This window comes from Rosa chinensis, chromosome 5 (genome assembly GCF_002994745.2).
Source record: "Rosa chinensis cultivar Old Blush chromosome 5, RchiOBHm-V2, whole genome shotgun sequence".
NCBI lineage: Eukaryota > Viridiplantae > Streptophyta > Magnoliopsida > Rosales > Rosaceae > Rosa > Rosa chinensis.
The window spans coordinates 244,036-258,168 of NC_037092.1; the positions used below are offsets into that span (position 1 = coordinate 244,036).

At 41.6% G+C, this 14,133-nt stretch overlaps 3 protein-coding genes across 3 annotated transcripts; 1 reads left to right on the forward strand and 2 right to left on the reverse strand.

Annotated features, from left to right (window-relative positions):
• The first annotated feature begins 3,112 nt into the window (after window positions 1-3,112).
• Window positions 3,113-6,972, forward strand: LOC112164588 (phosphatidylinositol/phosphatidylcholine transfer protein SFH1). The gene is made up of 11 exons (XM_024300826.2): window positions 3,113-3,525; window positions 3,613-3,647; window positions 4,174-4,257; window positions 4,357-4,410; window positions 4,544-4,621; window positions 4,912-4,965; window positions 5,090-5,149; window positions 5,218-5,313; window positions 5,604-5,705; window positions 5,884-5,964; window positions 6,306-6,972. The coding sequence occupies exons 1-11, from the start codon at window positions 3,471-3,473 to the stop codon at window positions 6,615-6,617; spliced, it is 1,011 nt and encodes a 336-aa protein (XP_024156594.1). The 5' UTR covers window positions 3,113-3,470; the 3' UTR covers window positions 6,618-6,972.
• A 22-nt stretch (window positions 6,973-6,994) lies between these two features.
• On the reverse strand, window positions 6,995-9,980 carry LOC112164585 (WEB family protein At1g12150). Its single transcript, XM_040506263.1, has 4 exons — window positions 9,842-9,980; window positions 9,656-9,741; window positions 9,056-9,246; window positions 6,995-8,914 (listed from the first exon to the last, which is right to left on the reverse strand). Exons 3-4 carry the CDS (start codon window positions 9,233-9,235, stop codon window positions 7,361-7,363), a joined length of 1,734 nt encoding a protein of 577 aa, XP_040362197.1. The 5' UTR covers window positions 9,236-9,246; window positions 9,656-9,741; window positions 9,842-9,980; the 3' UTR covers window positions 6,995-7,360.
• A 134-nt stretch (window positions 9,981-10,114) lies between these two features.
• Window positions 10,115-13,848, reverse strand: LOC112164587 (acetyl-CoA acetyltransferase, cytosolic 1). The gene is made up of 14 exons (XM_024300825.2): window positions 13,621-13,848; window positions 13,448-13,546; window positions 13,198-13,371; window positions 13,009-13,114; window positions 12,787-12,925; window positions 12,411-12,488; window positions 12,270-12,335; window positions 11,969-12,054; window positions 11,781-11,880; window positions 11,586-11,696; window positions 11,462-11,503; window positions 11,222-11,308; window positions 10,932-11,017; window positions 10,115-10,299 (listed from the first exon to the last, which is right to left on the reverse strand). Exons 1-14 carry the CDS (start codon window positions 13,652-13,654, stop codon window positions 10,266-10,268), a joined length of 1,242 nt encoding a protein of 413 aa, XP_024156593.1. The 5' UTR covers window positions 13,655-13,848; the 3' UTR covers window positions 10,115-10,265.
• Between the last annotated feature and the right edge of the window lie 285 nt (window positions 13,849-14,133).

The window sequence follows — 14,133 nt, forward strand, 5'->3', positions numbered from 1 at the left end:
GTGAGAGAGGCCAGGTCTACTTCCGGCTCAATATTTCCAAATGTCGCACGGAAAAGTAGCTCCATTGCCTGCCAATCCGCCACTGTCCCTGGTCTGAGTTTAGAAAACCATCTGAAGGCAGCGCCGGACAGTGAAGTGCCAAAGATCCTGCACTTGAGGACATCATCATTCTGGTATTGGCCACATTGCACCTTAAATCTGGCCAAGTGTGTTGCCGCATCTTCCGCGTCCTCCCCTGAAAAAGTAGAAAAGATGATATTCTTATAACCTCGAGGGAAAGGTGCGAGCATGATGTGTGGCGGGAAAGGCCCCTCATAAACCCCGTCCGGCTGGGCTCTAGGATTTGCCAATCTGATCATCTCCTCTACCTCATCACGTCTCACATACTCTGGGCCTGGAGGCAGAGGAGGAATCACCGCAGCTCGGTGAACAGTTTGTCCAAGGGTTGCCTGGTTTACCATTGTTGATCCTTCCCCGACATGCACAATGCGGGTAGTAGCTTGCTGCTGGAGAGTCACTGCAGGGGTAATCTCTTCCTTCGACAGAGCGGTTATCTTGATCGGGGCGCCAGTTTGGTCGAGCGCATAATAACTTCCGGGCAATTCTTGATATACCATTTCTGCTCCGTCGCTGTCGTACTGGACGAAAGTCACAGGCTCTGACGCAGTTCCTGCACCCTTCGAGACTTGGTGTTTCTTGGTGGCCTGTCCACTTGATGAAGCAGTCTTTTCTTTGCTGCCATTAATAACCAAGGCTTGCTCCTTGTTCTTCGATGGAGTAGCAGCAACAGTAGCTGAGGAAGAACCAACATTTTGGTTAGCCTTCTCGCGCTGATTTGGTGGCACGTACTTGCCTGAACCGGATGGCTGGCCAAGAGAGCCAAGGATAGCATTAGGATCCCCTAAGGCCTTGTTCATCACATCTTTCGCATGGTTCAATTCGGCCCTCTGCATAGCCACTTCAGTTGCCAAATTGGCCCCATCCTTACGAAGGTCTGCTATGTTCGACCCGGTTTGCTTGGAATGGTCCGCTATGGCGTTCAAAATTGTCTTATGACGCTCATCCTGTTCGGCAGCGATGGTTATAGCTTGCGCCTTCAAGGCACTCTCTGTTTGTGTAACCTGCTGCCTGGTATTCTCCGTGTATAGAGTCATACGCTGCTCAATCTCGCGGAGGAGCCTTTCTGATTTTGCAGTTTCTCTGGCCAAATCAGCGTCCATCTTCTTGCGATGGTTGTCGACATTCTCCATAAGGATCGCGAGTGACTCCTCAATGGTTGCTCCTTCCGGGATAGGCTTCGAAACAAAAGCCTCTTCTTCACCACCTTCCACTACAGCGTTGACAGTAGCGGGATTAACAGGCTCGCTGGCTTGATTAATATTGACGCTCTGACCTTCAGTCGCGGTCGAGCGAGTCTCACCTTGTGAAGTTGACATACTGGGTGATTGGGTCTGAAGAGAGAATCGTTGCGTCACTTGTCCTTCTGAGAGACCACGACAGTCCGCACGAGAGTGCGATCTGTAGCTGGAGGTCTTATGCTTTGAGCAGTTAGCGTAGCCCTTTTGGTAGGGGTTATCGCTAGACTTCCCAATGGTTGCGTTCACAAAGAAACACTAGTTTGTTGGTCCCACTAGGCGTGCCAAAATGTTTGGCTCCAAAAACCAGCTGGTGTGCAAACAGTCTCTTTTGAGCGAGTGGTTGCGCAAGCGTGCCAGCACTGCGGGGTGCAGTCGTTGGGGTAGTCCCGTGACCTGACTTCTTCTTCAAGCGCTGTGGACGAGGAGAGCACCAACCTCGTCACATGGTTCTTTTCTTGCCTTTCGGAAAAGGACTTCTTGCCTTACGCGGGTAAGGGCTTTGGTTGTGGTCTCTTTGTGTTCACCGAGTCGATACTCAACGCTGAAAGGCTGAGCAGAGCAATCACTAGGAAGTTTGAGAGAAGCACGGGTTTGCTAAAGCGTGACTTTAGCTTCGCTGGGTTGCGAGGGCGTTACCCTTGCTTCGCTGGAAGTAACAGTGGCGGTTGTGCTCGCAGTCGGCTCTTGGGGAGACTGGGACTGGAAGTACGGTCACCGGGTTGATCTGGTGAGGCTGACAGTTAGCTCGCGAGGAGACTGGGACTGGCGGGCGGTCACCGGGTTTCAACGAGGTTGGGGGCTTGCTCCGGGGAGGCTTTGTAATCGCTGGGATTGATTGATTAGAGAGAGGTCTTTGATTTCGCCGCTTAACCTTGTATTTATACTCTAGGGTTTTTTTTCGATCGTTCCTTGCCCTGGAAGGATTCTTAATTTGAGTTTCCCGTTTAGTCTCTACTACTCGATTTCAATAAGATTTCATCTCCTTATGAAACACGGGATGAGCGATACTATAAACCAAACCCGTGTAGCCTTATTTTTTGGCCGCAGGTATCGGCCCGCTGGCTCAGACCCACTAGAGGATTTTGCCAAAATTACTTTTGGGCTCAAACAAGGCCATTGGCACTTCATTGAAATCTTTCGTTAAGCGGCCCTCTCAACGCTGCACTCTAATCTCTAATTTAACAGCCTCATCAGCGGGACCAAATTACTATTTTCTTTTGTCTTTTTGTTTATGCGGTGAAGTCTACAATGAATAAGAAGTAAATCATTTACGGTGGGCATGCTCGCGTCCATATATTAAGATGAACAATGTTCATATCTAGAGATGTCTAGCGAGACTAAATGTATCCATGTCTAATGAGACTAACGATAATCATGCCCATGTCATGCAAGAGAGACTAATAGTGATCCTTTAAGAGATAAAGTTTCACCACCATTACACTTTTATAAAAGTTAATATGGTGGCCGACTATTTTGCATGTATAGATCAAAGCATCGTCCAAGACTATGTATATATGGTGCAATAATTTCTGTTGCCAACTTGCCATGCTCAATCCTTGTTATGTTTTAATCAGAGCTTGTATAAAATCAGGGGAACTAGTTTGTAATTATATTTTCTCGTTCAAAGAAAAATAAAATAAAATTAAACTTCTAAAAATAAATATTTGAAAATAGTTTCTTGTGATCGAGAAATATTAAACGTGATATTAAAGGAAAAAGAAGAAGAAGAAGAAGAAGAAGACCCAAAAATTAAACAAATAATTCGACTGAGAGAAAAAGAAGAGGAGTGGAGGTAGTTTTGGTTCGTAGGCCCGCCTTTGTTGAATTTTGACCTCTCTTCTTCTCTGTGCGAAGTGAGTGAGCGAGTGTCTGGGGGAGTGTGTTGCTGTTCTTGTCTTTCCCCAGTAAATCTCTCTAAACAAATCCTTTCCGGTAAAAGAAAGGAAAAAAAAAAGAGAGAGAGAGAGAAAAAAAAGAGTCAAAAAGGTACGGGGAGACTGCTTTACTAGTTCACAGTTCACGGTTCACGGTTCACAATCACAAGTGAAGCCTCCTCCTGCTGCTCGTGCTTTACTAGTTCAATTTCATCGGATTGTTTTTGCCCAGATAATAATGGGGATCGTTTCTCAGGAGGCGATCAAGCAATTCCAAGCTTTAATGGATCAAGGTCACTTCTTTTGTCTCCTTTTCTTTACTTGTCTCTCTCTCTCTCTCTTGCTATTCTATTGACTGTTGCTCTCTGTTACTCTTGAAGTGCCAGTTGATGAACCACTGAAGAGAACATTTCAGGTACGCATTTTTAATTTCTCTCTCCGATCTCTTCTCACCTCACCTCACTTCAGCAACAATTAAGATGGTTCTTCTACCACCTACCTACTTCCCCTTTCTGTTTTTCTCTACTTCATTACTTTAATTCGATCACTTGTTTTTATTTATACTTTGTGTGTTTGTGTGGGGTTGGGGTTTGTGTTTGTCGAGTGAACAAGTGAGCTTGAGTTGATACTTGCCACTTGCTGATTCGATTAATGCTGAATCTTTTCTGAGTGATTGATTGCATTTAGTGCCACTGAAACAGGAGTCCCAATCTCACAATCTAATCTCCGATGACAGCAATCAAACGGCTCCTATTTTCTTTCCAGATTATGGACATTGTTTTTATCATTTACTGTCTAGCTATTTCTCAGTAACGCAAACTTCCTTTTGCTAAAGAGATACTCTACTCAAATTTCGCCTTTGCTGGATATTTTTCCTAATGTTTCACTAATCTTGTTTTGAGTTGCATGGATAATCACAAAACTTGTTACTTGATTCTTAGAATGTTCACCAAGGATTTCTCGTTCAGACTTTTGCGCGTTTTCTCAAAGCAAGAGAGTGGAATGTTGTCAAAGCCCATAAAATGGTAACATGCCCACTTTTGCTTCAAATTTTATTTCATGCAATTAAATCCTCTGCCCAACTTTTCTTTATTTATTAAAATGATATCTGTATGCTGTTCCAGTTGATGGATTGTTTAAACTGGAGGGTACAAAATGAGATTGACAGTATATTGGCCGTAAGTTATTCCTATTCTCATGCTTTGCCTAACAGCGTGTTATTTTTTCAGTGATTTCCAAATTAACAATCTATTTAATCCCTGTGGTGGTCAATGAATGCTGACATTATCAGACTCTTATTCGTCTGTGCAGAAACCCATAATTCCAACTGAATTGTACAGAGGAGTGCGAGACTCACAGCTCATAGGCCTTTCAGGTTACTCTAGAGAGGTGCTCATTCTTACTGAAACCAGTCCTCTTTTTTATCTTTACAGTTTTCTCACTATCCCTGACACTGTCTGCAATTCAATCCTACAATACCCTGCTCCATTTTCAGGGAGGCAGGAGGGATTGAATTATGATTATTGTGTCTCTAAAACAGATTATTATTGTCATTATTACTGTTAATATTTAGGACCCTAATATTTATAATAATCACATTGATAATTATTATTACTGCTAGTGCTACTTTCACGTTTTGTGTGCTGTAGTGTGTTTATGTCATTTTTCTTTCTTTTCAGGGTATGCCAGTCTTTGCTATTGGGGTTGGTTTAAGTACATTTAATAAAGCGTCTGTAAGTATTATGATTATGTATACCATCTTCTAAGACAAAAGTTCCTGAATTTGAATTGTGTGCTTTTGCCACTTCACCTTGATGCTTGGGCTCCATATGAAATAGGTGTTTGTTTTCATTGCAGGTTCATTACTATGTGCAGTCACACATTCAAATCAATGAATATCGAGATCGTGTTATTTTGGTTAGTATTGGATCTTGGAGTCTCTGAAGTTTCTCAAGTAATTTTCTGATATGTGCATTTGGTTGCAGCCGTCTGCATCGAAGAAGTATGGTAAGCCTATTACCACGTGTGTGAAGGTTTTAGATATGACTGGGTTGAAGCTTTCAGCACTAAACCAAATTAAGGTACGAATCAATTTAACTTAATTTTACATAATTTTAGTTAATTCATTACAGTTTGAACTGCGTTGTTCTTCCCCATTGTATGCACGTAGCAAGATTTGTCCAATACTCCAATATCCCTTGGTGAAATTATAATTTTATATTTGGAAACTAACTAAAGTCAGGTTGGTTTCATGTCTCAAGGGACGCGTAACTCTCAAGATTCTACTTTCTACGTATAGAAATGAGCTCTTTTATGCAAATGTTGTAAAACCTCGTAATATTTATTACCTTTATGTTTTACTTCCGCGCAGTTGTTGACAATTATATCCACAGTTGATGATTTGAACTACCCAGAGAAGACAAATACGTACTACATTGTAAATGTGCCTTACATATTCTCAGCCTGTTGGAAGGTTAGCCTTCACATTATTGTTCTTCGTGATATGGTGAATTCTTGTGTTGTATTTAACTGAGTTTATTGTATGAGCAATTTTGCCACCATAGAGGTATGATGCTCATGTTTGTTCCTAAAATGTTGTTTATTAGGTCCTTTTTGAAATAGCAGTGGTTTAATTCTGGGATTGTTGGCAGGTTGTCAAGCCCCTTTTGCAGGAGAGGACAAGGAAAAAAGTACAAGTATTGTCTGGTTGTGGTACAGATGAGTTGTTGAAGGTAAGATATTTTTCCTGTGATGGTTAGTGCTTTAGTATTGAGAACTTGAATATGTGTGAATTATTTACAAATCATGTCTCTAATAGTTGATTTTTTTTTCATGGCCCATAAACTATTTCCCTCCATGCTCCCCTGAGTAGCCACATGTTTTCAAAATTTCTCTCTAGACCAACCCTTGCAATTTTATGTCCATGATTAAAAGTCTATTTCTCTGCAAAAGTTCAATCTCTGATTGATATTTGAAACTGGATGGAAGGCAAAACATACGATAGACATAGGTTAAAGAGTCAAGTCTTGTATTCCAATGGACTAATCTTGTAGTTGCTTTTGAGTTTGTGTAGATAATGGATTATGCATCTCTTCCCCATTTCTGTAAAAGGGAAGGTTCTGGATCATCTCGGCATTCACAGAATGGAACTGACAATTGCTTCTCCTTGGATGACCGTTTTCATCAACAGCTCTACAACTACATCAAGCAGCAATCTTTGATCAATGAATCCGTTCAACCAATCAAGCAGGGTTCTTTTCATGTGGACATACCTGAGCGAGCTGCAGAAGGAACACAGATAACAATAGAATCTGAGTTCAACAAGTTTGGTAACGGCAATGGGGTATCTGATTCTCTAAATGCCCTCAAAATCAATGGTGACTGAACCACACACCTTGGTACTCTGCAGTATCATGGTTGCTTGCCTAATCATGGTTGCTCGGTTTAAAAGATGCTCGACAAGGAATATTGCTGTACCGGTACTACAGTTGCAGTGCTGCACACTAGTTGGTTGTAATGGCAGTTGCTTACATTATATCCAAGTAAATTCCACAAGGGAAAGCAAATATAATTTATGTAAGCTGACATTTAGCTGGGTGATCGGTAGCTAGTATGTGTTGTAGACTTGTAGTGCAGCCGACAATTATCATTTTTATTTGCACAGCTGTAAATTATGTAGTAATTGCACAGATTAACCTGTTATCACTTATTAGCAATTCAATGCTTAACTTATGGTCGCCTGGGGAAGTTTATCTAATTGTGCATTCTAAATCAAAATTAACACTTACAGTGCTCAAACGATGTGGTTGGTTTCTTTGGGATTAAAACAGTCCTTTTGGCATCCTTGCCAAAATTCTACATAAAAATTTTCACCGAACTGTGTGCTATAACAAGCAGTTCTTTTCATTTTGGAACAGGAGCCGGGCCCTAGATGAAAAACGGGACATGAAATTCTTGGAAGGCAGATGAGGGTTAGAAGAAATACAATTACACCATCGTTAAGGATATTATCCTAAGCAAATTTCAACTTAGTGTGAAATAAGATATTTTTTTCTACGAATAAAATATCAAGATCCAGCCCATCTGATCTGCCTTGACTGGTGAACTTGAAAAGTGGGAAGCAAAATGCTAGAAGGGTGGCCGTGATGACTCGCCTACCACCACCGTTTGTTCTTCTTGACGCCACTTGCGAAGTTCACCCTCAACCACCGATTTTGCTGAATCTGCCGACTCTGCGTTTCTCAGTGCCAAGTTTGTTGCAGTCTTGATTTCCTCTATTGCTTTTAAGGAGGCCTCCAACCTTTTATCTGCTTCATTCTTTCTCACACTGATCGCTTCTACTTGGACAATGCACTCTGCCTCTCTTATCTCAGCCAAGCTTTCACATTCCTTCGCTTTCCTACTCAAACACTCATAGTCCTCCAATGATAATTTGATCTTCCCAGTTGTACTAGGAGTAGTGCTCTCTGAAGCTGCTGTGTCATGATGTGTCCCGGATAAGGCCTTCAGCTGTTCCAGGGCTCTTTTCTCTGCTTCTATTGCATCTTCAGCTTCTTCCAGTGCAAGTTTCAGTTTCTTCTCTGCTTCCTCCGCTGAATTTCGACTATCTTCAGCTTCTCGCTTCTGCTGAACAACATTTTGTTTCATCTTCTCGGCTTCCAGTCTTGCGCTTTCGGTTTCTGATGACAGCTTCTGGACTGCCGCACGATCCGCCTCTTCCTTGAGCCGCTCAGCCTCGGCTTTGTTTTTCTCCATTTCAGCAGTCAGACTAGTAGCAAGAACTTCCAGTTCCATTTCCTTGTTCCTGAGTTCACCGGTTTCCATCTTCACATCCTCCAATTCCAGCCTGAGGGAGCTCACAAAGCTCCGAAGAGAGCTCTCTTCTTCAGCAACTTCCTGCAGCTTCTTTGTGGCTTCATTCAGCTCCATTGTCACAACTCTCACAGAGTCCATTTCGGAGGCGTGGGCTTTTCTCATTTCCTCCTGTAAGACCTCAACTTCCACTGTTGTTTGTCCAAGCTTTGCCTCCAGATCTTTGATTAGTTCAGGATCAACTTCCTCCTTGAGAGATAGCAGTTTGTCTTCTGCTTGTTGCTTAGCAGCTTTGTAATCTTGTAGGCGGGCCTCCCTTTCGGCCACAACCTTTGCCTGCTCTTGTTGGGCATGTATAGAGACGACTTTTAGCTGCTCAATGGATCCTTGCATGGCTGCAATTTCCTTTCGGAGCTCAGTGACCCTGTCGGAGTTTACTTTTGCTGAACGTTGAGCTTCTCCTGCCTGTTGGAACGCAACCAGTTTTGCTTCCAAGGCGGCATCAAAGTCCTGCCGGATTTTGGTGAGCTCTTGCTTTGCAGCATCAAGTTGGGTGACCGTGCTTATGTACTCGTTTCTTGCATGGTCCAATTCTTGTTTCCAAGCAGCACCTTCAATTGATTCTCTGGCTTTCACCTCTTCCAGATTCTTGGCTCGAGCCTTGACTTCTTCGGCAGCTTTCATTGCTGATTTCTTGGAGTCGCTTACACTTTTGATCTTGGTATTTAGTTCCTCTAGTGTTCTCTTAGCCTTGTCAAGTTCAGAGAGTGCCCGAGCTTTTGTGGTTTCAGCACTCTCTAGTTGTTGCTTAACCTTGGTGAGTTCTTTCCGGGCCAACAGAAGCTGTGTCTCCATGTCCAGTTCATCATTCTGACAACACAGACAGACAGACAGACATGCAATGCAAATAAATTTTGGTAGAAAAATGGAAGCCAGAGTCGATGGGCTAGCTAGCAGCCTTTACATTTGAGATAATTATCTCAAAAGGAGAATTGAACAGAGTGTAGTTACCTCTGATAGCTTTTTCTTGGTTGGTGATGCTTGTTTCCCTTTAGAAACGGCGACTTCACCAAACAGACTAACAGCAGCTTTGACAGATTGGAAGGGAGCTCTGGTGTCAACCTCTCCCACCTCTGCCTTTGCAGAATCTGGTGAAGCCTTTTGCTGATCCTTTACGCGGACGTTGGCCATTTTGATTTCCTCTGAAAAACATTTAATTGATATATTAGCATCATATGCGTACGTATCCATATATCGATCAGCTTCAATCAAATTGATAGCAGAAAACCGATCACTAAAAGTAATATTCATCAAAATTACCAGTCAAACAATGTTTGGCCGGATTGATAGCACAGTATAATGAGGAGAAAGTTAATGTGATTTTTGGTTTCTTTTTCGGAGAGAATAAGAAAAAGCTTCACTAATTATATATCTATGAGACTATAAATATGTAATGCTAAATGATAATGCTGGAGATTGGAGAAGCGCAATATCATTTTCATATGGTTTTGAAGAATTATTATTAGTATTTAGATAAAGAGGTGGAAGTGGATGTCAACAAATATGAATAGACGCGTTGTTTGTACATAGATCGAACGTGAGGGCACGTACCTTGAATGCAAGACCGATCGAGTCCAATTCAATCCCCAGCATGAAGGATCATTACAGCAAGTTCAAATTTTCTCAAGCTAACAAATCTAAAAAAATTTCTCAAAGATCCAAAGGAAAAAGAAAAAGAATATTGGTAGAATTGGTTTGCTTTGCCCAAAATATGAGGTCCAAGATTTTGACATCTACCTCCAGTACGTCCTATTTTAGCGGGAAACACAGAGAAGTACGCGTTGGCTAACGGTAAATGCCACCTGCTGACAATTGGGGAAAGACATAAATGACCTCCACCGTTGCGCTGTTCAGTGGGTTCATGTTTGGGGGAATATTGTCTCCATCGTTTGTCTTTGTTAGGGGGCAATATTGTCGTTGTTCGTCTTTGTTGATGAGCCTTTCTGTTCTACACATTTTGCTTCAAGTTACAATACACAACACTCTGAGATTTGAAGCCAAAGGCCAAGGGGAGAAATCATACTACTCTTTATTAGTAATTTAGTACTAATGTGTTCGTCATTACATATTATTTGTTTCTCGCCATAACATCTGGCTCCCTTCGATTCAGGCCTTCTAGTGAAGGCACAATTGCATAACAAAACGATCCAACACAGAATTATCATAACCTGGAAGGTCTCACTCTCGCAATTGGCCTGCAAGATGCAAACTTGTTTAGTGATTTGATGAAATTTCTAAAACAATTCATAGGCAAAGAGATCATATTTCGCAGATCTAAAACAAAACTTAAAACCACAGAATCTATACAACACTTGAAACCACAAAGATCGATCAAGATAAACTATACAATCAAATGCAATGAAAGGTCAGAGTACGCAGTAGGGATGATATCTTGACAACAAAACACACAGGGGGCGGACTCTCTAATTGATTCTACAATTTGCTATCTGTTTTATCAGCAACCACAGAGCTTTAAATCACGGGTCTATGGCGGGACTTGGGAGCTCTCTAATGCGCTTCCAAACCATTCCACCCACTCTATTCTTATTCAAAAATTTAAAAACCTTACGCAACTCATGTTGCTGTGTCCTCGTTCTAATGCACTGATAACTGTCTTTATTTCCCTACAATTTGGTCATCTCCAATTATTTAGGAGAGCAAGTTGCAACATCTAGCCAAGTAACGCTCATCAATTCAGTCATTCAGTGTTGCTAAATCATATGCTAGATGGTAGCATGGCTCAGTTTGAAGGATAAAACAAAAAAATTTCTTAGAGAAAACCATAATGCCCTAGCTGCTAAAAACATAACATATGTAAAGTTCTTACATGAGCTCAACTACAAAGGCAGATGCACCACCTCCCCCATTGCAGATACCACCAACCCCATACCTCCCATTTTTCTGTCTCAATACCTGCAAGAACATGACTCTGCAATTTAGACACCCAAAAGTAACAAAAGTCTAAAAGGAAGGAATAATCTAGAAACTAGACGCATCTCAGGGGCAAACAAAAAAAAAACAAATGGATGGATGGATCACTGCAACTCTTTAAATTGTCAGGCTCAAACACAGGCACAAAAAGTGAAGCACAGGAACACATAAACCCTAATAAATTACCCCTAATAAAGTGACCAAGATACGAGCTCCACTGCATCCCAATGGATGTCCCAAAGATACAGCTCCACCATGGGCATTAACTCTCTCCTGGATTCAAGAAAGACAAACTGTGAAAACAAAGTGAAGCTGCTCATACTGGGCTGAAGGAAGCAGAGTGAAACAATAGCCAAAATGACTTGCTTGCAGAACTCAGAATGCACATCATCAATTTCGATTTAAAAGTTTTTCATGAATACTCACAGGATTAAGGCCAAGGAGCTTTTGATTTGCAAGAGCCACCACCTGCAGAGATTAAAACAATGATATGCACCAAAAGCTCTATAATTAAAATGGTGTATCAAAGAACAAGAGCATGTATTCTTACAGCAAATGCCTCATTTATTTCATAGTAATCTATTTGAGAAGCCTCCAAACCAGCATTTGAAATAGCCCTTGGTATTGCAAGGGCAGGAGCAGTTGTAAACCACTCAGGTGCCTGTCCAGACAATCTTGTTTCAGCAATTACACAATTTAAAGTTCCATCCAACCAAGGTAAACGAGAACGAGCATTTCACAGTACCTGAGCTGCATCAGCAAATCCTTTTATCTTAGCAATTACTTGTAACCCAAGTTCAAGTGCCTTCTCCCCACTCACTAGCACTAATGCAGCTGCACCATCACTGTCCAAGAGAAAAGCAGAACCCACTATGCACTGTTAAAAATGAGACGCCAATATGAGAAGTACCTAAACACACACACAGAGATAACCTTATGATAGAAGCATTGCCAGCAGTAACTGAACCCCCACTCTTCTTAAAACTTGGTCGAAGCTTTTTCAATTTTGCAGCATCAAACTAGCAAGGTACACATGAAAAGAAAACATAGACATTAACAATAAGGGAAGTGAAAACAAAGACACTGGCTATGGTCAAATTTGTTGACATCCAGAAATAGCTGATAGATTTTAATCATTTAAACTAAATTCTGATCTGCAAACTAGAATTTCATATTACTGTTCTAAAAGGAATATATTTATATGTCAATTACCAAGCCCATCTATCATACTTACCTGTTGTAAACCATCATCCTTGTCAACAATTGAGGAAGGCTTTCCTCGTCCCCCAGGAACTTCAACCTGCATTTGAAAATCGAGATCTAGATATAATAAAAGTTAGAAGTTTCTGCTATTCATGAAAGCACTAAATCACACCGGAACTATTTCCCATGCAAAGAGACCAGCATCTTGTGCAGCAATTCCACGCTCAAAACTTTGAATAGCATAACCATCCTGCAAGGAAACATGGATATAGACCACTTTAAGCCCCTCACTACAACATTGAATTAAAGTAAATACGCAAAATAAAAACAAGCAAAAATCAGCATTTCACAAGCGTCTCACTTGTCAAAAGTACCGAGTAGCTTTTCTTACTCATGTATTAAATTATGTACGCGATGTCACTACAAGTTCCAAAAATGATGGGGGGGGGGGAAGACAGATGAGGTTCCAGCAAAGGAATGCAGGATTATTCAATTGCAACAGGTATAGGTGAAGAGGCATGAATATGTTTAATCCAGAGAAGGAGTACCTGGTGTTCCCTGGATATGGAGTATTTGTCAGCACATATTTCTGCACAAACTCCCATTCCAAAGTCATTATAGACATCCCACAAACCATCCTTAAGCATGCCATCAACAATATTATCATGTCCTAACCGGGATCCCTGTCTGTTTGCAAATTAGTGTCAGGAACAACAAGTGAACAAATAACAAATAGCAGAGGGTGTAGTTGGAATGGCAGGAAGGCTGACCTGGCATTTGGAAGATACTTGGGGGCATTGGACATGCTTTCCATGCCACCAGCAACAACGATATCATTATGACCCAGCTGGATGGTTTGTGCAGCGATCATAGCGGCTGAGCAAACAAGTTAGAGGATCAAGAAAGTAATGACAAAAGCTAAAACAGCCAAGTTAATAGTGAGTGGAGAGAAGTGTGACCTTTCATGCCGGATGAACAGACTTTGTTAATCGTGGTGCAAACGACAGAGTTTGGAATGCCTGCACCTAAAGCAGCCTGTCTGGCAGGAGCTTGGCCCAAATTGGCGCTTAGGACATTCCCAAAGAAGACCTCTTGCACCAGTGAGGGGTCCAAATTTGCTCTCTTGAGAGCACCTACCTTGTCATTTAACAAAACCAAGTGAGTGAGTCATTCATTGAAACACAGCAAACAAGTAGCAGAGGTTATTACATTGGATGGCAATAGAGCCAAGGCGGGTTGCTGAGAGAGACGAGAGGGAACCAAGGAAACCGCCCATGGGGGTACGAGCCACACCCACTATACAGACATCTGTTTCAATCAATCACAACTCAGCAGGAAGATGATGATGATAGAAAACTAAAGCAATTCGGAGCAGTTTTTACCTCGTGGTTTAACAGAAGACGATGATGAAGCCATGAGAGATGAGAGCCTCAACAGAAGAATACCTTCTTCAATTCACGCCAGTCGCCAGAGAAAGACAACAAGGGAAGCTCGAGAGAAGCTAACAATCCTTTTTTTATTTATTTTATAAATGAAATTAGAATTAGATAGTGAGTCATGATGACGATCATCAATCCTATTTATCCAATCCGTTTTCCATTTCCGTCTGAATTTGGATAATAATTCGATCATATCATTTACACCGGGAACTGCAACACAATGACTTGTTCCATCACAAGTCCTCATTTTGGGTTCGGGCCATCTAGCTATGCATTGGACCATCCATGCCCACGCACCCAGCCCAGCCCAAATTTGGAGGTCCCAACTTTCATTTCATTATATGAGGGTGAGAGGGTGATTTTCTTTTATAGAAAATTACACACAAGTATCAATTTGAAACTTAAATTAGTCATAAGGCTGCTAAAGTTTTTTTTGTACACATAACGCCACTTGTA